A 26590-nucleotide genomic window follows, 5' to 3' on the forward strand; every position below is an offset into this window, starting at 1 on the left:
GCACCAGAAGTTAACTATTACAAGTGTGGAGTATCATTCCTTCAGGTTGTGAATTGATTGAGGAAATTTTAAAAATATTACAATTTAAATGTATTCATTTTTTTTCTTACTTTTCCTTTATGTCGCTTTTTCCTCTCTCTCTCTTAATCCAATCTTCCTTCCCCTCTTTATTTCTCTGACTTGACATTGAATTCATCCTCTTTCTCAGCTTTTCCTCTGTTTATTTCCCAAATCCCTAAATCTGATTGGGTAAGGAGATACCCTTTTGGTTGCCCTGTTTACTCAGATCCCAGCTGAAGGGTGCAGGGGTAAGTCTAACTAATGGCAGAAGCAGTTAGATGCCCTGCTACAGCAAAATCTGGCCCATTGTTAACTGCTGCAGAGAAGATATTGGCACAACTTTGCAACCCGTTTATACGCCAGTCTATTGTACCACTTGATCTGATTATTGTGCAGGAGGTGTTTTTCGACTATTTCATACTTTAATATATTCCTGATTTTAAATATGTGAAAGTGCATGTGACGGAGCATCAGGCAGGGGTGAAGAGAGTGTTCCTCCGTGCAATAGCTGTGGTGAAATCATAAACCTTTTTACAACGAATAGGTTTACGAATTCAGTACACCGAATGCACTGAGAAAGTATTTCCCCCGACACGACCAGGTTTAGCTCTGATGGCTCTTGCTACCTGCTGTTCGGCTCAAACTTTGCTGAGGTCCTGGAGGGCCGTGGCAGAAAGGAGAAGAGGATTCATGTAAGTGAACGTCTTCAAGTGAGTCCCTGCTTCAAAGTGAAGATGGCTTTGGAAGCACGTATCTCATCGTGAAAAGGAGGGAATATGACTGGGGAACTCGACACCCTGATGGATATTATGGGCCATCAAAAGGACAAGTGGATGGAAAGTGTGCCCAGGTACAGTTTGAGGAAGGTGCAAAGGAGGAGCAGTATGTTATCGCGGAGTACCACTGCCACCCAAGGACTGAGAAACGACCAGCAACAGGCACCTGCTGAATTGAGCGACGCTGTTTGTTACAGGAAGCTGTCAGTCAGCAATGCAAAAATAGCTTGAGGCACAACGTGTAAAGTTATGGTTTGTTGTCCATTAAATTCTGTTCCCTGTGGAGGCAGTCAGATTAACTATGCAGGGAGCCGTCAGGGCCTCTGCCGTCTATTTACAATAACCATATGGGCTGCGCATAGTTCTTTGATCAGAGCTAAGTCTGCTGAATATCAGCCGGAACACTGAACTCAATCTGGTTGTTACACATACGTTTTGTACATGAGCACGCAGTAACCACGATTGGGTAAGTTACAGATGCCATTCCATTTAAAGGGGCATGATTGTCCTAGTAAAGCGACAAGCGACCATTCTACCAGGTACTCATAGAGATGAGCAGTAATGTGATCATCCTGCACTAAAAATGTCACTTAAAAAATGAAGCTGAAGAATTAACACGACTGCACAATGTGCATTGTACTGTCCACACCACTCATATTACATTGGCTGGTACATCCCAGTGATCAGAATGGTGACTGTGGAAATAGATAGGGTCGCCTTTATTTCCAACACCAGATTTCTGATTGGTCACCTTGAAAGCAAAACTTGATTTCTGATTGGCCACCTTGAAGGCACCATCTGAATTCTGATTGGCCACCTTGAAGGCAACATCTGATTTCTGATTGCTCCCCTTGGAGGACAAGACACCCCCAGCAGTTTATCTGGAATGTGTAATTAGAACCTACCTGCCTAAGTAATCAAGTACTTTGCAAAGTATAATTCGAACCATTCTGACTGCCTTGCTCCAGACAGAACAGAGCTCAGATAGAACAGACAGGGGTCACCCTTGTGGGTTAAGACCCTCTCACACTCCTCAAACAAGTTCCTGCCTCCTCAACAAGTTCCTAACCTTACTCCCACCCCTCCAGTTTTTCACCTTTCCCCCCCACCCAAGTTCCTGACCTCCCCCAAGTCCCAAGTCCATGACCTTCTCCCACTGCCCAAGTTCCTGATCTCCCCCCCAAAATTTCTGACCTTCCCCCGCACCCCACCCATGTTCTTGACCAAATCCCACCACCACCTACCCCCCACCCCAAGTTTTTGACCTTCTCCCCTGAGTTCCTGATCTTCTCTCCCAGAGTTCCTGACCGTTTCCCCCTGGCCAAGTTTCTGACTTTCCCAGCCTCACCCCAGTTCATGACCTTCATTCCGCCACCGCCCCCGCCCCCCCCCCACCCCGCCAGGATCATGATCTTCTTCCCCCTACCTTGGGTTCCTGACCTTCGTTCCAACTCCCTCCCCCCCCCCCCCAGTTTCATGACCTTCATCCCTCCCCACCCCCCCAACCCCAGGTTCATGATGTTCGTTTCCGCCCCCCCACCCCAAGTTCATGACCTTCACCCTCTTCCCTGGGTTTCTGACCTTTGTTTCTCCCTCCAACCCCACCCCCCTCCCCAGGTTCATGACCTTCCCCACTCCCCTGGGTTCCTGACCTTCATTTCCCACCTCCCAGGTTCATGACCTTCTTCCCCCCCATCCCCAGGTTCCTGACCTTCCCCCCACCCCTCCCCCCACAAGTTCCTGATCTTCAACACCCCAAAAATGGGGCATTGTGTGAGGGTCATGGATTGTAAACAGGTTTATTGGGTATGAAGTGAATAGTGACAGTGTCATGCCTTCCGGATTTCATCCAGTCCAATGATATCATTTGCCACACATACACCGAGCTTTCCAAATAATTAACCAGATCTAGGGGGAGGGGAGGGAGAACGTGTGGGGTGTAAAGAGGATGGGGTTGGAAGAACATGATCGGTCTTACCATCTGGATCACATTCTCGCACTCAAGCCACCCCTTTAGACCTGGATCACGTTCTCCCTCCATCTGCACTGTGCACTACCCCCAACCCCCCACCCCGATTTCCTGACCTCTCCCCTCCCCTCCGATCTCCTTTCTCTCTCTCCTCTTTTGATCCTCCTCTCTCTCTCCACTTTTGATCCTCTCTCTTCTCTCCGCCCCCACCCCTCCCCCCCCCCGCACCCACCCCTGGGCGACAACAGATCTATTGACCTTTTCCTTACAGAGTGGAGGAACCATGGCCCATGGTGCAGGCTGCAACTGTTGGGTACTGCACATGGTAAACAGCGCACATACACAGAAGGTCGCAAAGATGTTCGTGCGGATCATCACAGCGAATAGATATCTCAGTACTGTTTCAGGACCTAACCCTGCCAGAAAACTCCTCAAACAAGGTTTATGGTGCTCGTTCAGTTGTGCCTGGCATATCTCCCTGCCCCCAACCCCACAAAGAGTGAATGGGACATCCTGACATTACCCAGAGACAGTTGACCAAAAGGAGAGTAGACAAAATGGTAGTGTCACACTTCATCATCACCCTACCAGTTGGTTATAAACCTGATAGCATTGACTCAAGCCCTGGAGATACATGTGCAGCAATGTGTTAAAGTACTTAAGGCTTCCTTATTATTTGGAACTAAAAGTTCAATGACTTTACTGGTACCCAGTATGATTTAGATATAAAAAAACACCAACCATTGATTGCCCGCTATGACTTATTCTTGTTCTTGTATTGATCTAGATTTATCTTTGGCAAGATTTGCACTGAAACTAACTAAAATGCAACATAAATTAAGAAAAAGTCCGCAGTGTTGTGAACCTTGCTTGTAAGTCAGTGTGTTGCATACACACCGTACCCGTCATAAGCTGGTGCTATCTATGCTTTTTTTATTTGATTGAAATATGCAACATAATTGTCCTGATGTCATATTTTGCTGAATACAAGTTAATTGTGACTGAACTGTCAATACAATAGTGTAAAGGATGGGCGTAAAATGGCTAGCTGGCAAGACATTGTCAGTATTTACGGGCATCTCTTTTGACCCTCTTCCCATGTACATGTACAGTCAGCCCGGGTGCAGCCGAATGGTGCTGCAACCTCAACCATCTGACCCCAGGATGCTGGACAAAGTAGGTGCAGGTTTGTGGCTTTGGCCACCATCCTCTCGTCCCTCAGTTCATGCTCCAACAGCAAGGCAAGGCAGGACGATTGTTGAAGTTGTGAAGGCAATCTGGGAGTGTCCATATTGTATCTCTTCGCCATTTGGCCCTCTTCACCTTATGGCACAGCACCGACCTACTGCTTAGCTCGGGTCTGCAGGGTCATGTCCCTGTGGGCCTAATGTTGAAGTCCCATGTGTAGGATGCCTGCCATTCGTCCGACCTCTTCTAGACACTGTGAAGGGTGTTCTTACTATGTGGAAATGACAACATGGAAATAAGCCATTTGGCCCAACCACTCCAGCCTTGCATGCGTCAGTGGCCTGAAGAGCTACGTTGGCAATAAAAATTCAGTCAGTAAGGTCACTAATGCTGGAAAGGTCAAAGGTGAAATGTTAATCATAACTGTTTAAGTTAGTGGTTTTTGTTTTTTACAATAAAAAAACAGATGGAATGTAATCCCCAAAACACAAACAAAAATCCTGAATTCCCCGAAAAACCAGAATTCAGTCACCGAAAAGCAGTGAACCTGAGTAGAGAGAATAGCAGCCCCTTTTGCATAATATAGCTGAGGCCTGTGGTTTTCCAGTTAGCTGGAAAAAACAGACAGGTTCACAGAATGTGAACAACAAATCATTGGTAACATTTGTGGAACCCCATGTAATAAAATTGGAATTTGATGTATTCGATCACCACATAAACTAGCGTTGCTGGTTAAGATTTCTAATTAAACATTAATAACAAACAAATCAGTTTAACAGCAAGTTATGATGGCTCAGTGTTCTGGATGTGTGCGTGTAAGAATTTGTTTTGATTTGTGCCTTTTACAAGCCTTCAATATAGCCTAACATTTGAACCTGACGGATCGCTTAAAGGCTCACCTTTAACAATTTCCGGGAAAAATATTTTAAAAAACAAAATTATAGTTTACTGGCACCACACTAAATGTATGCTGGGAATCCAAAATTATACTTCTCTCTAGATGATAAATTAATAAAATCAACTGACCTTAATTTTGTCAAGCAGATTGTTCAAGCATAGCCTTCATACTAAAGTTTTTGTGGTTGTTATTATGCTGCATCGTTCCTTTAACCTAACTGCTACACTTTTTTGAGAAACTTAGATAAGGGCCAAAAGATACAGTGCATGTCACTGCAAGGGTTGAAGGCTAGAAGGGGAGATAAATCAAAGAATAATGTTTAGGTATTCATTTCAGTTGGAATTGACTGTATTGCTTTCCACACAAAACAACCTCACGGCAGTAATCTTCCCTTTCGGTAATCCGTAAAGAATTTTGCTTGTTTAAGTTTCTTACAGGGACTTGTTGACATGTTCCATCCTGTTTATTCTGCAGGTCAGTGGCTCGATGCTGGAGGACACGATCAGTAACTGGTCCCTGTATAAAGATCAGTGTTTGCAAAACCTAACCAAGACCAGTGCTAAGACTGGTGAGCAACCTAACTTGATAGTATGATTTATTTATAGGAAAAGTATTCTGTTTAAACATTTTAACCCTTTGCCCTATTGAGGGAAGCTTCTGTTGAAGTGAACGCCTTTCTGTTATTTTAACACAGGCACCAGAACACGAATCCTGCAAGCGTGGTAAGTTTTGTTTGATGTTGCGTTCTCCATTGTCTCCTGGGATACCGCTCACCAAGCATGCTCCTCCAGTTAGGAGGGTGACATGGTCATGACGTTGGCTTCTCCACCGTTAACCAGTTGGAAACAAGGAGAAATTCGGGACATTTGTGAATGACTTTTCGCCCGGGCATGGCGCCGCTAACAACTCCCACTAAATTCCACGGGAGTTTAGCGGCGGTGATAACCGGTAGCACCCCAGCCCACTGCGCCACGATGTCGATGTCATTACCGTGCGCAGCTACACATTTTCACTCCGGAGCAAAAATTCTGTTGGCCGTTTGCAGGGCGCTACTTCAAGGGGAGGTGGCGCTTAAGCAAAAAAAAAAATCGGCCCACCTACTGGTCGCGGGTCGTTGAATGGTGGATTGCGGGGTCCGTGCCACGATCTTGCAGCCCGGCACTCTGCTTGAGTACCGGGCTGATGCCATGGCACTCCGCTCCCTGGTGGTCTAGGTAAGGACCCACAAAGTCTGCAGCTTGGCCTTCCCTTTTAATGAAGGGATGGGCCCCCTCTACACAGCAACGCTATGCGTCCCAGCACATAGCGCTCTGCCCCTCACATTTTGCGCTCCCCCCACCCCCCCACTCATGCCCCACAGAGCAAGTGGAGTGCATTATTTTGCGCTCCACTTGTTCTCGGGGGCGGTAACCCCAATATCGCGAGCCGGGTGGGATTTCCGCGCCTGGCACAGAAAGTCCCGCCTCGTGGTTGTTACCGCCCTCAAACAGGGCGCTACGCAGTTTTGCTCCCCCCCCCCCCACTCCCCCCACCAAAGTTCCAGCAGGGAAGAGGAGGCAATGCTACTCCTGCCTGTCCACCAAAGCAAAATGGAATACCTTCCTCTTGTGTGTGGTACTTTATCTTGCCCAGAAACAACAAAACCCTTTCAACAGGCTCTGGTTACTTTGGATGTATGCCACGTACATCTCCATGGTACAAATTTGTTGGAACATTTTGATGGTACAAATATCTGGTAGTATGTTGCATTTGAGTACAAGGAAAAGCCTTTCATTTCAACTATTGATTTTTCTCCCAGTTATTCTGAAAATCTTGCTCCACAACCACCGCATAAATATCAAATGAATGTTAAGCATTCACCCAATTTTATCTCCAATAGTAATTTTGAGCCATTAGGAATAACTCGCGTTGGGCCCGAGCGTTTGAGACAATGCAAAGTAAGAACACGTGAAACTAAAATCAGCTCAGCACAGTTTGTAAGTATTAAATGCTATTGGAACCTTTTCAAATCCAGGGAAAAAGCCTAGAGAACTGGACTGAGAGGACAACCATCCCGTGATCCAGTCCATCTCCTAATGGTCCTCCAGGGAACTTCTGAAACTCATCCCATGAAGGCAGACAGATTTGAACGGCATTTCAATTTAGGATGTTGACCCAAAACCTTCCAAGATGGAAGTCTCCCAGTTTAATTTGCAATTATTCTGTTACTGGTGCAAACTTTTTCGAAGGTTATAGATTACATATTGTAATTACAGTAGAGGTTGGTGTAAATAATGGCCTTGTTGTCCAAACAATTGAAAAACACAACTCTCAACTAGAAAGTTGACAAACTTACACACTATGGACGACAACATTTCCATAATTCGAGGCATACTCTGAGCCAAGCAAATCAGGTCCTTCCAATGTTTTTATTTTTCCAAAATTTAAATATTTTGCTACTGCATACACTTTATCCAGTGGTAGATGCAAACTCATTAGATCGAGTTAAGTAAATTTGAACAATTGGTAACCCTGAGACTTAAAATCCATGAGTGGAATAAATTAAAAAAGAAAGTTGCAGCAACAGTTAATTAGGGCATCAAGACAGGGTTCAAAACAGGCTTTTTCCATTCATGTTTTGTAATAGGCTGAAAGAACTTTATTGCTGGTTCAATGGGGTAATTGTCCAACCTCACTCTCCCGGAGAATAGCCTCATCCACCAGACTCACATATCGGAAATTTGTGCATGTGTCGCATGCAATGTATTAAACGGTAAGAAAGACAGGCGGGCGCATCTGTAATGTATTCCCCAGAGAATGAGGTGCCCCACTAGAAATGTTAGATCAGACAAGGACCCCACTTGTTACAGTAATGAGCATTTATGGCTGTTTAATACTAGCAATAATATTGAAGTGAGTTGTTTTTAATATTGGGAAGATTAGGACTGCAGGTTTCGAGTGGGTTTTGATTGTTAATAATTATTCCAGATAAGCTGACGTTTTTATGGCACTAATTTTTTGCACAATGCAAGGCTGAATTCATACTTAGCAATTCTGTGGAATCGAGCTATGTTTTGTACGAAGTGCCCCCAAAAACTTTTCAAGTACCCCTTTTTTTTGTTTTTTTTTGAGGGCACGAAAAACACAAATTATACAAGTCCCCCATGGCTAAAAGGGGTGGGGGGGGGCACTAAAACCAACAAACTTAAACAAATTAAACTTTAGGTATTATGGTTCAAATTAAAATTTGTTTGCTGGGGGTGATGATGCACTCCAGTCCCTCCGGCGCCCACCTCTCGCGGAAGGCTGCAAGTGTACCGGTGGCCACCGCATGCTCCATCTCCAGGGACACCCTGGCTCGGATGTAACCGCAGAAGAGAGGCAGGCAGTCGGGCTAAACAACCCCCTCGATCGCCCGCTGCCTGGACCGGTTGATGGCTACCTTGGCCATCCCCAGGAGCAGTCCTACGAGGAGGCCTTCCGACCTACCCGCTCCGCTCCGCACAGAGTGCCCAAAGATCAGGAGTGTGGGACTGAAGTGCAACCAGAATTTGAGGAGCAATCCCTTCAAATATTCAACATAGACGTGGAACACGGACTCCTCTAGACCGCAGAAATTACAGGCGGCCTGGGAGCCCATGAACCGACTTAAAAACTTATTGCACAGGACTGCTCCATGCAACACCCTCCAGGACAAGTCCTCAATAAATAAAGGGAGGACTCTCGCATAGAGAGCACTCCATTGGGGACTCCCGCCTCCTCCGGACGGCAAGATGGTGCGCCATGGCGTGTCCAGACGGCAGGCAAGGATGGCAACGTGGAGAGAGTGCCAGAGCAGCCCGTTTTATTGCCTGTTTTTGTGTCCCCCTCCCCTTTTATAGGAGGCACTTGTATAATTTATGATTTCAGTGCCCAAAAAATGTTTTTAAAAAACACAAAAAAAACCCACAAAAAAACCAAAAAAAACCCCAAAAAAGAGCCTTGATAAGTTTTTGAAGTATCCCCTAGGTCGTGGGTCACTTGATCCAACAGTTCAATTTTGTTTTGCTACAAAAGAGTTGTAGAGCTGTTGAGGTTCAGGGACCTGCTTGATGGTGGAGGAGCGGGCTGGATGGCGCCAGACGACCTGGCATGGCGCCTATCCTGGGCCGATGTCTGGTGCGGGGCAAATGCCATTGAGTCGCTAAAAACAGCACTGGGCCCTGACTCCGTTAGGTGTGTCGAGGAGTCTCAAGCACGTGGGGAAATCCCGTCCGAACTGACCCCCGTCCGGATGGAATTCCTCATCGGTGCCAAGCCCCGAAACCTCTCTCGGGGGCCGGCGCTTCACAACTTGAGCCTCCTCCGGGAAGGTTGAGAGTGTGCAGGAGCAGCCCGTACAGGAAACCCCTCCGCGAAGAACTGAAAGGCACGGAGGGGATTTCCCCAACAACAGCTCTACAACTCTTTTTGGTTGGACAGAAAATTAAACAATTAAATCAAGTGCCCCCTGATCTGGGGGACACTCCAAACACTTTTCAAGGCCCTTTTTTGTTTTTTGGGGGGATTTTTTGTGTTTATTTTAATGTTTTTTTGTGGGGTTTTTTTGGGCACTAAAACATAAATTTTACAAGTGCCCCCTCTAAAAGGGGAGGGGGACACTAAAACCGGCAATAAAACAAATTAAACTTTAAAACATATAAAATCAAATTAAAATTTGGTTGCCGGGGGTAATGATGCACTCCAGTCCCTCCGGTGCCCACCTCTTGCGGAAGACCGCGAGCGTACCGGTGGACACCGCATGCTCCATCTCCAGGGACACCCTGGCCCGGTGTAAGCACGGAAGAGAGGCAAGCAGTCAGGCTGGACGACCCCTCGACCGCCCGCTGCCTGGACCAGCTGATGGCACCTTTGGCCGTGCCCAGGAGCAGTTCTACGAGGAGGCCCTCGGACCTACCCGCTCCCCTCCGCACAGGGTGCCCAAAGATCAGGAGTGTGGGACTAAAGTGCAGCCAGAATTTCAGGAGCAGCCCCTTTAAGTAGTGGAATAGGGGCTGCAACCTTGCACACTCCATAAATATGTGGAACACGGACTCCTCCAGACCGCAGAAATTGCAGGGATTTTTCTGGAGTATTTTAAAAATCCCCATTTTGCACATTCAATTTGCGGCAATATAAGTGAGTCAGTTAGGATTTTTTTTAACTTAGTTTTTTTTTTCAAAAGGGGGCGTTACCAGCCATCTATGCCCGTTTTGGCCATTTAGGCCACTTTGGACAGCTAATAGTTGCTCCAAACTAACTTAGGCCAGTGTATGTGGCCAATTGTGGCCGCACAGAAAACCCTTGCGGAGAGTTAAGGAATCAGTACCGGTAGGTACATCGGAGACAATTCGGCCAGAGACAGGGGTGGGAAGGGAAGCGGAGAGGACCTTGAAAAGCACGAAACAAAGCACAACAACATTCAAGAAGCATAAAAACATTCAAGAAGGAATAAAAAATAAAACTAAGTCCTACCTTCCTATCAAAACTCGGCCTGGGAAATCAGCGGGCCAGCCGGTGCAGGACGACGGGGAGAGCACAGGCCGCCGACATCCAAGCAGAAAGTGACTTCTAAGATAAACTGCCAGCCTGCCAAAGGAGACATGGAACCTCTACTTCCACTGGGTATTTCACTGACTCTCTCTCTGACTGACTCTCTGACTCTCTGTCAGACTCTCTCTCTCTGACTCTCTGACTGATTGACTCTCTGACTGACTCTCTGACTCTCTCTCTGACTCTCTCTCTCTGACTCTCTAACTCTCTGACTGACTGACTCTCTGACTGACTGACTCTCTGACTCTCTCTCTCTCTCTGACTCTCTCTCTAACTCTCTGATTGATTCTCTGACTGACTCTCTGACTCTCTCTCTGACTCTCTAACTCTCTGACTGACTCTCCCTCTCCAACTCTATCTCTGACTGACTCTCTCTGACTCTCTCTCCCTGACTGTTGCAGTGAACGTAGTTCTAGCCTGGCACATGTCGTGAGGCCACTCAGCCTGGGATAGGGTCGGGACGCATCGGGTCCCACACTGCAGCCCACACGCAGAGGCTGGGGTCAGGAGCTATTGCGTATGCGCGAAACCTCCAGTGCACATGCGTTGAGCTGCCGGCACTGTTTTTCACGCAGGGCCCTAGCTCCGCCCCCTAATCGACAGACCACGCCGTACCAAGCCATGGGAGAGGCCACAGAGTTGCCAGAATCCGGAGACATCGTTTCGGCACTGTTTTCAGCCCAAAAAGTTGGCGTATCTCGGGTGAGTGCGCCGAAAAAATGGGTGGGCCAATTTTGAGCCCAATAAGTGTACTAACGGTAAATTAAAATCTTAGGCAACAGCTCATGAGCAGTGTAAGCTGGGATCATTTCCTAATGGTTTGGGGGATATGCAGGGACCAAAATGGAAGAGGAAAGCTAATTTAAAATGGATGGATATGAACAGGGGTGGAATTATTTTCATTTTATTTTAAAATGGAAAATGAATGCTGAAAAAACCAACATCACTGAGATGCAGCTACAGTTTCCTGGAACTCCAGCTACATAGAAACATGGAAAATAGGTGCAGGAGTAGACCATTCGGCCCTTCGAGCCTGCACCACCATTCGATAAGATCATGGCTGATCATTCACCTCAGTATCCCTTTCCTGCTTTATCTCCATACCCCTTGATCCCTTTAGCCGTAAGGGCCATATCTATCTCCCTCTTGAATATATCCAATGAACTGGCATCAACAACTCTCTGCTGTAGAGAATTCCACCAGTTACCAACTCTCTGAGTGAAGAAATTTCTCCTCATCTCAGTCCTAAATGGCTTACCCCTTATCCTTAGACTGTGTCTTCTGATTCTGGACTTCCCCAACATCGGGAACATTCTTCCTGCATCTAACCTGTCCAGTCCCGTCAGAATTTTATATGTTTCTATGAGATCCCCTCTCATCCTTCTAAACTCCAGTGAATACAGGCCCAGTCGATCCAGTCTCTCCTCATATATCAGTCCTGCCATCCCGGGAATCAGTCTGGTGAACCTTCGCTGCACTCCCTCAATAGCAAGAATGTCCTTCCTCAGATTAGGAGACCAAAACTGAACACACTATTTCAGGTGAGGCCTCACCAAGGCCCTGTATAATTGCAGTAAGACCTCCCTACTCTTATACTCAAATCCCCTAGCTACGAAGGCCAACATGCCATTTGCCTTCTTCATAGCCTGCTGTACCTGCATGCCAACTTTCAATAACTGATGTACCATGACACCCACGTCTCATTGAACCTCCCCTTTTCCTAATCTGCCACCATTCAGATAATATTCTGCCTTCGTGTTTTTGTCCCCAAAGTGGATAACCTCACATTTATCCACATTACACTGCATCTGCCATGCATTTGCCGACTCACCTAACCTGTCCAAGTCACCCTGCAGCCTCTTAGCGTCCTCCTCACAGTTCACACCGCCACCCAGCTTAGTGTCATCTGCAAACTTGGCGATATTACATTCAATTCCTCCATCTAAATCATTAATGTATATTGTAAATAGCTGGGGTCCCAACACTGAGCCCTGCGACACCACATTAGTCACTGCCTGCCATTCTGAAAAGGACCCATTTATCCCGACTCTCTGCTTCCTGTCTGCCAACTGTTCTCTATCCACGTCAGTACATTACCCCCAATACCATGTGCTTTAATTTTGCACACCAATCTCTTGTGTGGGACCTTGTAAAAAGCCTTTTGAAAGTCCAAATACACCACATCCACTGGTTCTCCCTTGTCCACTCTACTAGTTACATCCTCAAAAAAATCCAGAAGATTTGTCAAGCATGATTTCCCTTTCATAAATCCATGCTGACTTGGACCGATCCTGTTTCAGCTTTCCAAATGCGCTGCTATTTCATCTTTAATTATTGATTCCAACATTTTCCCCACTACTGATGTCAGGCTAACCGGTCTATAATTCCCTATTTTCTCTCTCCCTCCTTTCTTATAAAGTGGTGTTACATTAGCTATTCTCCAGTCCATAGGAACTGATCTAGAGTCGATAGACTGTTGGAAAATGATCACTAATGCATCCATTATTTCTAGGGCCACTTCCTTAAGTACTCTGGGATGCAGACTATCAGGCCCAGGGATTTATCGGCCTTCAATACCATCAATTTCCCTAACACAATTTCCCACCTAATAAGGATTTCCTTCAGTTCCTCCTTCTCACGAGCCCCTCGGTCCCCTAGTATTTCCGGAAGGTTATTTGTGTCTTCCTTCATGAAGACAGAACCAAAGTATTTGTTCAACTGGTCTGCCATTTCTTTGTTCCCCATTATAAATTCACCTGAATCTGACTGCAAGAAACCTACATTTGTCTTCACTGATCTTTTTCTCTTCACATATCTATAGAAGCTTTTGCAGTCAGTTTTTATGTTCCTGGCAAGCTTCCTCTCATACTCTATTTTCCCTTCCTAATTAAACACTTTGTCCTCCTCTACTGAATTAAAAATTTCTCCCAATCCTCAGGTTTGCTGCTTTTTCTGGCCAATTTATATGCCTCTTCCTTGGATTTAACACTATCCTTTATTTCCCTTGTTAGCTACGGTTGAGCCACCTTCTCCGTTTTATTTTTACTCCAGACAGGGGTACAATTCATGTGATCTTTAAATGTTTGCCATTGCCTATCCACCACCAACCCTTTAAGTATCATTTGCCAGTCTATTCTAGCCAATTCACATCTCATACCATCGAAGTTACCTTTCCTTAAGTTCAGGACCCTAGTCTCTGAATTAACTGTGTCACTCTCCATCTTAATAAAGAATTCTACCATATTATGGTCACTTTCCCCCAAGGGGCCTCGCACAACAAGATTGCTAAATAGTCCTTTCTCATTGCACATCACCCAGTCTAGGATGGACAGCCCTCCAGTTGGTTCCTCGACAAGCCTCCTCTACCGTATTGCTACCAGTTTGGTTAGCCAATCTATATGCAGATTAAAGTTGCTCATGATAACTGCTGTACTTTTATTGCACGCATCCCTAATTTCTTGTTTGATGCTCTCCTCAACCTCACTACTACTGTTTGTTGGTCTGTACACAACTCCCACTAGTGCTTTCTGCCCTTTGGTATTCCACAGTTCTACCCATACAGATTCCACATCATCCAAGCTAATGTCCTTCCTTACTATTGCAGCTAAAAGGTTTATTTCAAACAAAACGGCTGAATTAAAATAAAGAAACAGCATGTAATGCGCATATTGTTGATGGAACACTCCCAATAAGAGCTCGGTTCAGAATTGTTCATTCATTTATTGTTGGGCGCTACCGTTAAGTAGCTGTGATGTGATGAGTGCCATGAGCAATATCTTGAACATATTTGACAAACCTTTACATTTATTAAGCATGTGACCTGCAATAATTTGCATTGAAACCCATCCTCTCTACTCTGTGTGTCACACAGCTGCCTTGCCTCTCCTTGTGTAGTTTGATCAGGTCCATCCTTTGCAAAAGGTGGAACAATGTAATTCAGTTCCAAATCGAGTAGAATTCTTAATAGAGTCAATAACCAGTTGTACGTATGGGAAGTGGTGCCAGGAAATGTCCCTTGTCGCTTTGTTACACTGAAATGTAGAACCAAGCACAAGAGGTGTTTGGAGTTACAAAGATTTTGCTTGCACCTTGTATTAGAAGACGTAATGCTTCATGTTATGTTCCACAACTAACACATAATTTACAATGCAATACCTTCTTAATTACCATCATATAACAACACTTCTGTAGCATCAGTATCATTGCACCATCCATAGTGGAGAAAAGCCAAAATTCCTTTATATGTTTTTTTGTATGTTACTTGATGCTATAAACTGCATTGAGTTATGTGATCACCTTGGCAGATCACTCTATGGAACCTATTTTGGTGTCAATTATGCCCAAAGATGGACACATATTGGGCATAATAAGGAAACAGTGGAATTACCCAGTTGGGCCTTCCCATCTCAAACAAGTAGGAGCTTTACACACCTTTTAAAAGGACGCATAGAAGTCCCCTGCTCCATTTTGTGGGCCTGGTTGCCGAGGAAACCTGGTCTACAGGGTGTCATGGGGTGGACCTTCAGCTGGATGGTCATCGAAAGGGCCATGAATGTTAGAAACATAGAAATTTACAGCGGAGAAGGAGGCCATTTTGGCCCATCGTGTCCGCACCGGCCGACAAAGAGCCACACGGCCCTTGGTCAGCAGCCCTACAGGTTACATACAAACCTCTGAACAATGATGGAAAGGCAAAGTGCACCAGCCCAACCAGTCCGCCTCACACTACTGCGACACCCCTTATACTGAAACATTCTACATTCCATCCCAACCGGAGCCATGTGATCTCCTGGGAGCGGCAAACAGCAGCTAAAAAACCAAGGCCAATGTAAGGAGAAAAAATCTGGGAAATTTCCTCTCCAACCCACACAGGCGATCGAAACTAATTCAGGAGATCACCCTGGCCGTATTCTATTCCCTGCAGTACTTACCATTATATCTGCGCCGTCCAACAAAAGGTCATCCAATCTAATCCCAATTACCAGCTCTAGGTCCGTAACCCTGCAGGTTATTTCACTTAAAGTGCACATCCAACCATCTCTTAAAAGTGGTGAGGGTTTCTGCATCCACCACTCTTCCAGGCAGCGAGTTCCAGATCCCCACAAACATCTGCGTAAAGAAGCCCCCCCTCAAATCCCCTCTACACCTTCCACCAACAACCTTAAAATAATGCCCCCTCATAATAGACTCCTCCACCAATGGAAATAGGCCCTTACTCTCCACTATGTCCAGGCCGCACAATATTTTGTACACCTCAATGAGGTCTCCTCTCAACCTCCTCAGTTCCAATGAGAACAAACCCAGCCTTTCAAATCTGTCCTCGTAACTAAGATTCTCCATTCCAGGCAGCAACCTAGTTAATCTCCTCTGCACCCTCTCTAGTGCAATCAAGTTCTTCCTATAATACGGCGACCAGAACTGCACGCAGTACTCCAGCTGCGGCTTAACAAAAGTATTATACAATTTAAGCATAACCTCCCTGCTCTTATATTCTGTGCCCTGGCCAATAAAGGCAAGCATTTCATATGCCTTCTGAACCACCTTATCCACCTGGCCTGCTACTTTCAGGGATCTGTGGACAAGGTCCCTGTGTTCATCTACACTATTAAGTGGCGTACCACTTAATGTGTATACCGTTCCTTATTAGCCCTCCCAAAGTGCATCACCTCACACTTCTCTGAATTAAATTCCATTTGCCACTGCTCTGCCCACCTGACCAGTAGATTGATATCCTCCTGCAGCCCATGACTTTCCTCTTCATTATCAAACGCACAGCCAATTTTAATGTTGGCTGCCAACTTTTTAATCATACTCCCTATATTCAAATCTAAATCATTGATATATACCACAAAAAGCAAGGGACCCAGTACTGAGCCCTGCGGAACCCCAATGGAAACATCCTTCCAGTCACAAAAACATCCATCAATCATTACACTTTGCTTGCTACCTCCAAGCCAATTTTGGATCCAACTTGACACTTTGCCCTGTATCCCATGGGCTTTAACCTTCATGACCAGTCTACCATGTGGGACCTTATCAAAAGCCTTACTAAAGTTCATATATAACTACATCATACGCACTACCCTCATCAACCCTCCTGGTTACCTGCTCAAAAAATTCAATCAGCTTAGTCAAACACGATATTCCCTTAACAAATCCGTGCTGACTGTCTCTAATTAATCCTTGCCTTTCCAAATGCAGATTTATCCTGTCTTTCAGGATTTTTTCCAATAATTTTCCCCCCAGAGGTTAGGCTGACAGGCCTGTAATTACTCGGCCTATCCCTTTCTCCCTTCTTAAACAAGGGTACTACATTAGCAGTCCTCCAATCCTCTGGCACCATGCCTGAATCCAAAGAGGACTGGAAAATGATCGACAAGGACTCTGCTATTTCCTCTTTTACTTCACTCAACAGCCTGGGATGCATTTCATCCGGGCCTGGGGACTTATCTACTTTCAAAGCTGCTAATCCCCTTAAAACTTCCTCTCTCACTATATTTATTTAATCCAGAATATCACACTCCTCCTCAATAGCAGTATCTGCATTGCCCCTTTCCTTTGTGAAAACAGTTGCAAAGTATTCATTAAGAACCCTACCAACATCTTCCGTCTCCACACAAAGATTACCCTCATGGTTTTTAATAGGCCCTACCCTTTCTTTAGTTACCCTCTTACTCTTAATATATTTATAGAACATCTTAGGGTTTTCCTTAATTTTACTGGCCAAGAATTTCTCATGCTCTCTCTTAGCATTCCTAATACCCTTTTTAATATTACCTCTTAACTTTCTATATTCCTCTGAAGATTCTATAGTATTAAGCCATTGGTATATGACATAAGCGTTCCTTTTTTTCTTAATCCTCCCCTGTAAGTCCCTAGACATCCAGCAGGCTCTAGAATTATTTTTCCAAGCCTTTTTCTTTAAGGGCACATGTTTGGCCTGAGCCTTCCGGATCTCCTCCTTGAATGCCTCCCATTGTTCCGATACCGATTTACCCACAAGTAACTGTTTCCAGTCCACTATGGCCAAATCACTCCTTAACTTAGCAAAATTAGCTTTTGCCTAATTTGGAACTTTTATTCCAGGCCTAATCTTGTCCTTATCCATAACCAGCTTGAATCTGACTGAATTATGGTCACTGGCACCCAAGTGCCCACTAATACCCCTTCAACCTGCCCAGCTTCATTCCCCAAAACTAAATCCAAGACTGCCCCCTCTCATGTTGGGCTTGCTACATACTGACTAAAAAAGTTCTCTTGAATGCATTTCAAGAATTCCGCACCCTCTATTCCCTTCACACTAAATTTGTCCCAATCAATATTTGGATAGTTAAAATCCCCTATAATTACTACCCTTTGGTTTTTGAACTTCACAGCAATTTGCCAACATATTTGCTCCTCTATCTCCCTCCCACTGTTTGGGAATCTATAATACACGCCCAGCAGTGTGATCGCCCCTTTTTTATTTTTCAGCACGACCCATATGGCCTCCTTTATGATTCCTCTTAACATATCATCCCTCCTCACCTCTGGAATAGTTTCTTTAATCATTACCTCAACACCGCCCCCCCCCCCCCCACCTTTTCATCCCCCTCTCTATTTTGTCTAAAAATCCTGTAACCAGGAATATTGATCTGCCAAACCTGCCCCTCTTTCAGCCATGTTTCTGTAATGGCTATAATGTCATACTCCTAAGTGTCTACCAGTGCTCTTAGCTCATCTGCCTTATTTGCAATACTCCTTGCATTAAAGTATATACCATTCAGCACAGGAAGACCTCCTTGCTTACCAGATACTGAGCCCTGTTTTCTCTGTCTTACAGATTCGCTTTCTAGATTCTTGCTATCCAATTTCTGCTTTACTTCCTTCCCTTTTGAATCTGTTCTCAGGTTCCCATCCCCCTGCCAAGCTAGTTTAAACTCTCCCCAACAGCACTAGCAAAACTCCGCACGAAGATATTGGTCCCGGCGCTGTTGAGGTGCAACCCGTCCGGTTTGTGCAGGTTCCATCTCCCGCAGAAGTGGTCCCAATGCCTCAAGAATTTAAAGCCCTCCCTCCTACACCAACTTTCCAGCCACATGTTCATCCTCTCTATCCTTCTATTTTTATACTCATTAGCACGTGGCACCGGTAGTAACCCGGAGATTACTACCTTTGAGATTCTACCCTTTAATTTTCTTCCTAGCTCCCTGAATTCTTCCTGTAGGACCTCATCCCTCATTTTACCTATGTCGTTGGTCCCGATATGGACCACGACCTCTAGCCTGTTTACCCTCCCCCATCCCCCACCCCAGGATGCTCTGCGTCCGCTCTGTGACATCCTTGACCCTGCCACCAGGGAGGCACAAAACCATTCGGGGGTCACGTCTACAGCCGCAGAAACGCCTGTCTGTTCCCCTAACTATAGAATCCCCTATCACTAGGGCTTTTTTGTTCTTCATCCCTCCCCCCTGTGCAGCTGAGCCATCCGTTGTGCCTTGGAATTGGTTCTGGCTGCATTCCCCAGAGGCACCATCGTCCTTACTGATAATCAGAAGTGAATCAGTTTGAAAGCGAGATGGACTCGGGGGGGGGACTCCTGCACTACCTGCCTAGCACACCTACTACGTCTGGTGGTCACCCACTTCCTTTCTGCTTGCACGCCTTTAAGCTGCAGGGTGACCACCTCCTGAAACATACTATCCATGTAGCTCTCAGGCTCGCGGATGCACCATGTTGACTCCACCCGCTGCTCCAGCTCCGAAACACGGAGCTTGAGCAGTTGAAGCTAGAGACACCTCCTGCACACATGGTTGGCTAGCCTGCACAAAGCATCCAGGACTTCCCACATGCCACAGGATGTGTACTCCACGGGACTGAGCTGCACTGCCATCCCTCTAGTTAAAAATTTACTTAAAAAGAAATAGAGAAAAGAGAGCTACTTACCAACACACCTCACCGACCTCTGTGGCCTCCCGAACTCACCGACCTCTATGGCCTCCCAAACTCACTGACCGCCGAGGCCTCCAAACTCCTGGCCTCCGAACTCCCGACTCGCCGACCTCACAGGGCCTACCGACTCGCCGACCGCCCGACTCACTCGCCGACGATAGCTGTGAACTCCTCACCTCCCGAACTCTCAGAGCTCCGGGCCTCCCGAACTCTCAGATCTACAGGTAACATTCTGGGCGATTTGGTTGATTTATTTTTAACCTGCTGGCACATAGGTTCCCAGAAGGGTTTGTATCCGTTGTACCTTGACTTGTTTTTTGATCCCAGCTGCGACCCAAACCTTGGTTGCACCTCCGTCCAGACATGCTGCAATGTTGAGCTAAGAATGTGGTACTGTGGGATGGCACAGTCCTCCACAAACGTACCTCTTGCAGCACCGCCTCACCATCAGCAGTCATCACACAGGTGCTCGGGTGTTGGGCTGCTCTGTCACTTGTCTGCAGATTCGCGCTGATATCTAACCTTCCTTTTTCCTTTATTTCGACCTGCCACTTTTCTCAATCCCCTGCCCCCTTCCACCTTACATAAAGATGTTACAGGGTTGAGATGCCTCTTGAGACCCTCCAAAGGCTTTCTAAATTTTCTTCACTTATTGCGATACTCCCCTTTAATTGTCCCCATCTCTTTAAATTTGACTGACACATCATTTTCCTCTTCCACCATTAATGTCCTCCCTAGACCAGTCTGCACTTAGGTTGAGGAATACTTGTGTAAATAAGCATATACTATTGAGTTGAGAACCCTTTGCACTTGAATTCTCAGGCAGGATTTGTGCCAGTCTTAACTATTTAGAACTGACTTAAACCCAAAGATGAAAACCAGCCTCCATATCTGAGAGCAGAACAGGCTGTGTTGATAATGGTAAAGATGGTATTTACTTGTCTAGTATCTCTGGTAGTTCCATTTGCAGTTACTGGCTTTTCTTCATTATACATGAGGCAGTGTAAATGTGTAGCATATGTCTGTTACAAATATTATAATCATACATTAGAAAGAGATGATTGCATTGTTATAGAACCGCAATACTATATGCATTTAAAAACAGTATATTTGTGAACTTAATGTGTGATTATGAAGTAAATCATAGCAACTACCAATGCCTCCTTGTGGCTGCCAAGATGGTCCCATGCAGGGGAAAAATACTGCAATATTGAAGAGATTAAAAAATCAGAAACTCACGAAGAAATGCCTGGTACTTGACATCTGTGCTGAGGTGCAAGACTGATTAATGATTATCAAAAGCTTGGTAAACCTCATTCAAAAAACCAATAATGCTAAATGTAATGTATTTGCTTCATGGGTTCTTTGCTTAAGAATTCGTAGCAACACTTTGCTATTAAGAATTAGTTGGTTTACTAACAAAGGTTTAACAAACACAATACACTTTACCAGTTCATCTACTAGGCTCACAACTGCATACCTCATCGTGGATGACTTAGACCCAACTGACTGGGGGTTCTTTGAGTTTTGTGAACATCATGTGACTGGCTAAGCCACTCACAATGCAACAGCACTACAATTATTTTGTTGCAACATTAATACAAGTGCCCCCTGATTAAAGGGGGGCAGTAAAACCGACACAATAAACAAGTTAACTTTTGGCAGTAACTTAATCCAAATTAAAATTTGATTGCCGGGGGTGATGATGCATTCCAGTCCCTCCGGCGCCCACCTCTCGCGGAAGGCCGCAAGTGTACCGATGGACACCGCGTGCTCCATCTCCAGGGACACCCTGGCTTGGATGTAACCACGGAAGAGAGGCAGGCAATCGGGCTGAACGACTCCCTCGACCGCCCGCTGCTTGGACTGGTTGTTGGCCCCCTTGGCCCTGCCCAGGAGCAGTCCTACGAGGAGGCTTTCCGACCTGCCCGCTCCCCTCCGCACAGGATGCCCAGGATCAGGAGTGTGGGACTGAAGTGCAACCAGAATTTGAGGAGCAGCCCCTTCAAATATTGGAAGAGGGGCTGCAACCTCACACACTGTACATAAACATGGAACACGGACTCCTCCAGACCGCAGAAATTACAGGCGGACTGGGAGCCCGTGAACCGACTTAAAAACTTATTGCACGGGACTGCTCCGTGCAACACCCTCCAAGCCAAGTCCCCAATAAATAGAGGGAGGGACTCCCGCATAGAGAGCACTCCATTGGGGACCTCCGCCTCCTCCGGACGGCAAGATGGTGCGCCATGGCGTGTCTGGACGGCAGACGAAGATGGCAACGTGGAGAGTGCAAGAGCAGCCCGTACAGGAATCCCCTCCGTGCAGAACTGAAAGGCACGAGGGGATTTCCCGGAGGAGGCTCAAGTTTTGAGGCGCCGGCTCCTGACGGAGGTTTCGGGGCTTGGCGCCGATGAGGAATTCCGTCCGGACGGAGGTCATTTCGGACGGGATCGCCCCACGTGCTTGAGCATCCTCGACACACCTAATGGAGTCAGGGCCCAGTGTGCAACAGATCTAGAAACCAGTGAGCATCCCCACAGGTGCATACATTACACTAAACATGATCCCAACAAACATCAGTAATCAGTCCTCGCTCAAGTGTGTGCAATAATTACACCTCACTTTAGTCTGTAATTACCTTACTTACCAATCCTAAAATAATAAGTCATGTCTGTACCTGAAGAGAATTGGAGGTCACATAGAATGTAATTGATTTGGGGTCAATTGACTTATTTAAAATAAACTGGATCAGTATCTCTTGAGAAGCATGATCAAGGCTTTAGAAGCACTGCTTCTTCAGGGGAGGCAGGGGAAGGAACTTTGGGATAAAGTTTCAACTTCCCGCTTGGAGGTAAAACTAGTGTGGCGGTTCGGATGCCAGCTCTACAATTGCCACTCTCACTGAAATCAGTGGAAATGAAAATTGGGCCTTTGCTATAATGGGCAGTCAATCCTCAGTGCCAGTCTTTTGCCTGGGCTGTAAGTTAAAATCTACCCCTTAGTATTCCCTCAAGCCCAGTAGATATTGTCTGCTTAGATTTCAAAAAAACTTTTGACAAGGTACCACAAAAGAGGCTTCTCTATAAGATTAGAGCCTCTGGTATAAGTGGAAATATATTGAGTTGGATTCAGAACTGGCTGACAGGACGCAGGCAAAGAGTAGTTATAAATGGATTTGGTTATTAATGATATGGATTTTGAGGTCGGGGGCACAATTTGAAAATTTGCAGATGATACCAAGATCTGTGCGAGTGTTAGAACTGTAGAAGATGCTCGTCTGCTTCAGGCAGATCTTAATGTGTTGGGAGACTGGACTCAAGACTGGAAAATTATGTATAATTTAGATAAGTGCAGTGTTATGCATGTGGGCAGGGCAAATGCTCAACATTCATAAACCCTCCAGGGAAAGGCTTTAAAGATAGTGGAGATAGAAAGACATTTGGGCATTCTAGTGCATACATCCTTAAAGGTACATCAGAAATGCTGTGCAGCGATAGCTAGAGCAAATAGGGTGTTGAGGTGTATCCATAGGACAACTGAGTGTAAGACGAGGCATATTGTTTTGTCCTTGTACAAGAACTTAGTACTCGCCGCTGAGTCAAAAGGTTGTGGGTTCAAATCCCACTTCAGGGACTTGAACACCTAAATCTAGGCTGACACTCCAGTGCAGCGCTGAGGGAGTGCTGCACTGTTGGAGGTGCTGTCTTTCAGATGAGATGTTAAACCAAGGTCCCATCTGCTCTCTCAGGTGGACGTAAAAGATCCCATGGCACAATTTTGAATAAGAGCAGAGGAGTTATCCCTGGTTTCCTGGCAAATATTTATCCCTTAATCAGTATCACAAAAACAGATTATCTGGTCATTATCACATTGCTGTTTGTGGGAGTTTGCTGTGCACAAATTGGCTGCTGCATTTCCTATATTACAACAGTGACTACATTTCAAAAGTACTTCATTGGCTGCAAAGTGCTTTGGGACGTCCTGGAGTTGTGAAAGGCGCTCTATAAATGCAAGTCTTTCGTTTACATGAACTCTGAATGGCATTTTCTCATTCTGGATGTGGTGTTCTGACTTTAATGATGCCAGGAAGATTTGGATTTTTAAGAAAATCTATTGATTTAAATCTTGAATATTTGTCATAGAGTTAATATGAGCAGTGATGTTTTACAGAATCGGATAATGTTTTCAAATTTGTTCTTACCTTAATGTCAAAATTGGTTGGTTGGTGATGTGTCTCAGAGATGCTTTGGAAAGCATCGGGACTCTGTCGTACATTTTGGTTTTCTCAGACAAAACAATCCAATAACAATAGCAAAGAAATTTATTTCCTCGACTCTAATCCCCTTGAGATATAAATGAATCAAAACATTATAGGAACAGAGGAACAGGAATAAGGCAGCCATGGCACTTTTGGCAGCAATCTAGAAATGTTTAATCTACTTAGTCTGATATTTACTGTTGGCTCCCAAAATAAATGGGTTAAAATGTTTAATCATGTGGTGCCAGAACAATGTCTGCAACACTAGTACTCTTGATTCATAATAAGAACATAAGAAATAGGAGCAGGAGTGGGCCATTTGGCCCCTCGAGCCTGCTCCGCCATTCAATAAGATCATGGCTGATCTGATCTTGTCCTCAACTCCATTTCCCCTGCCCGCTCCCCATAACCCTTGACTCCCTTATCACTCAAAAATCTGTCTATCCCCACCTTAAATATATTCAATGACCCAGCCTCCAAAGCTCTCTGGGGTAGATAATTCCATAGATTCACAACCCTCTGAGAGAAGAAATTCCTCCTCATTTCTGGTTTAAATGGGCGACCCCTTATTCTGAAACTATGCCCCCTAGTTCTAGATTCCCCCATGAGGGGAACATCCTCTCAGCATCTACCCTGTCAAGCCCCCTCTGAATCTTATACATTTCAATAAGATCACCTCTTATTCCTCTAAACTCCAATGAGTATAGGCCCAACCCGCTCAACCTTTCTTCATAAGACAATCCCTTCATCTCAGGAATCAACTGAGTGAACCTTCTCTGAACTGCCTCTAATGCAAGTATATTCCTCCTTAAATAAGGAGACCAAAACTGTATGCAGTTTCACCAATACCCTGTACAGTTGTAGCAGGACTTCCCTACTTTTATACTCCACCCCCCCTTGCAATAAAGGCCAACATTCCATTTGACTTCCTGGTTACTTGCTGTACCTGCATTCTAACCTTTTGTGTTTCATGTACAAGGACCCCCAGATCCGTCTATACCTCAGCATTTTGTAATCTCTCCCCATTTAAATAATAACTTGATTTTTTATTTTATGTAATAAATCATTTTAAAATAATCTTGATTGTCTAGGATGACCTTTAAATGACTAATCAGTGTTTTGAAGATTGCAAGAACATGGCGGCTAGAAATAGTCTCTCAGCCCACCCGACGCCTCTTTTCATTGGTTTAAGTTCACGATCTTATCAGACAAGTTTCATATCCCGCCTGTCTTGACGTCAAACTGTATCCCTCCATGTCAGTTGAACAAGAAATCACTGCAGTTCCTTTTTTGAATGCTTCAGCAGCATTGTTGCTTTTTTCAAATAAAATGAGAAGAACATACTATTGCATTGTAATCAACCAAGTTAAAAAGAGAGTGAAATTTCTAATCAAGACTAAAATTAAAATAAAACTAGAATTTGAGAGAAAGAGAGTAAAATTAAAGTTGACTGCAGGACTAAAACAACACAGGCCAATAGTCCACAGCTTTTGAAACAGATGTTAGAAATTGAGACAGATGAATAAAGCCTCAATTATCATTCAAACCCCAGTTTACTATTCTCAACCTCTCAGTGGGTGCGTGAAATGATTCAAAAGCTTCGAGAAAAAGTATGGAAAACAAAAAATAATTATTGACCAAACATTTCTCCCAGATTAAAATTTAACTAAAACTTGGAGAACAAAAGAGTAAACAAAAAGTCGGACTAAATTTCATCTGAAGACTTAGAAAGAAAATAAAACCAGATCTGAAGGTCTAGAGTTGACTCTAACACTAAAATTAAAAATATTTTAAAACTAAACAAGCTGGTAAATAGCCTATTCAATGAGCTAACAAATTCAGTTCTTAAATAATTATTCCTTATCTTCTATTTACATTGAGCTTTCTTTAGTTGATAGTCATGCTAAATGGTTCGTTTCATGTTCAACCCAAACAATGGCGCAGAGAATGCGGTTGGAGGCTTCCCGCGGAAGTCCTGGGCCTCTCCGCGTAGGCCTGCTTAGAGGCCCACGTATCTCAGGGGTGCAGGCGCTTCATATGCGTCCCTGGGATCATGTGGGCTGGCCCAGCCAATCAAAGTAGCGGTATTCCCATTCATATTTGTGATGAGTTCCGTATAAATGGAATCAACATAATTATGGATAGGAATACCCTCAAAAACACACAAATGCATAAAATATATTTTTTTTAAACATTGTATATTTAAAATTAATCAAAATGGAAATTAATTAAATATTTAAAACAAAAAATCAGTTTGTTGAAAAATATATTTACATAATTTAAATGGTCTAAAAATAAACTTACCTTATTTCACGGGTTTTTAAATATTTAAATTATTGAAAAATATATATTTTTCTGTCCTTTAAAAGTCTTACACTGATAAAATAAGGCCTTACGCCTGCTTTTACTAGGTGTAAGACTTTCACGGGCATTCGCTGGGCAGGAGTTTGGCAAATAGCCCAATGCTTCGCCAGTGAATGCCCTTTTCTGTCGGATTCTTGACACATTGCAAGTTTCGGGTTTCGGCGCATGCGCAGTGCATGCCTAAACCCAGAACTTGCGGGGCCTCTACGGGCGCGCGCGGACCTCGTACGCTCCCGTAGGGGCCGTGAATTCAGCCCCAATATATCCACAGCCATCTCACCAATACAGTGGCAAAGGACACTGAGAATGAACATTTAATATGGAAGCTCTTCCAATCCCCGGAACTGATATCCTTCACCTTAAATAATCAGAAGAAATATAAGCATTAATTCAGCATGAAACACTGCTGTATATTGTGGTACAGGTAATGCAGAGTAAAGCTTTCACTACTATGTCCCCCATATGTAACTAAACTTCAACTTCCGAAGAGCACCCTCTAGTTTTCCATTTCCGACAACAGCCATCCTCATGGGCTTTCTGTGTGATGGCTGTCAATTCGTGCAGTTTATGCTGTGCATCCTCCCCTGCTGGAT

General features: G+C 44.9%; 1 protein-coding gene across 1 annotated transcript in view; it reads left to right on the forward strand.

Annotated features, from left to right (window-relative positions):
* The first annotated feature begins 3646 nt into the window (after positions 1-3646).
* Positions 3647-26590, forward strand: part of LOC139226203 (glucagon-like peptide 2 receptor) — a 93356-nt gene continuing 70412 nt past the window's right edge. The window contains exons 1-2 of the mRNA XM_070856833.1: positions 3647-3677; positions 5366-5459. Coding sequence (XP_070712934.1) covers positions 5378-5459 — 82 coding nt within the window. The 5' untranslated portion in view covers positions 3647-3677; positions 5366-5377. The remainder of the gene's footprint in view (positions 3678-5365; positions 5460-26590) is intronic.

The sequence above is a fragment of the Pristiophorus japonicus genome, chromosome 16, assembly GCF_044704955.1.
Source record: "Pristiophorus japonicus isolate sPriJap1 chromosome 16, sPriJap1.hap1, whole genome shotgun sequence".
NCBI classification, from domain to species: domain Eukaryota; kingdom Metazoa; phylum Chordata; class Chondrichthyes; family Pristiophoridae; genus Pristiophorus; species Pristiophorus japonicus.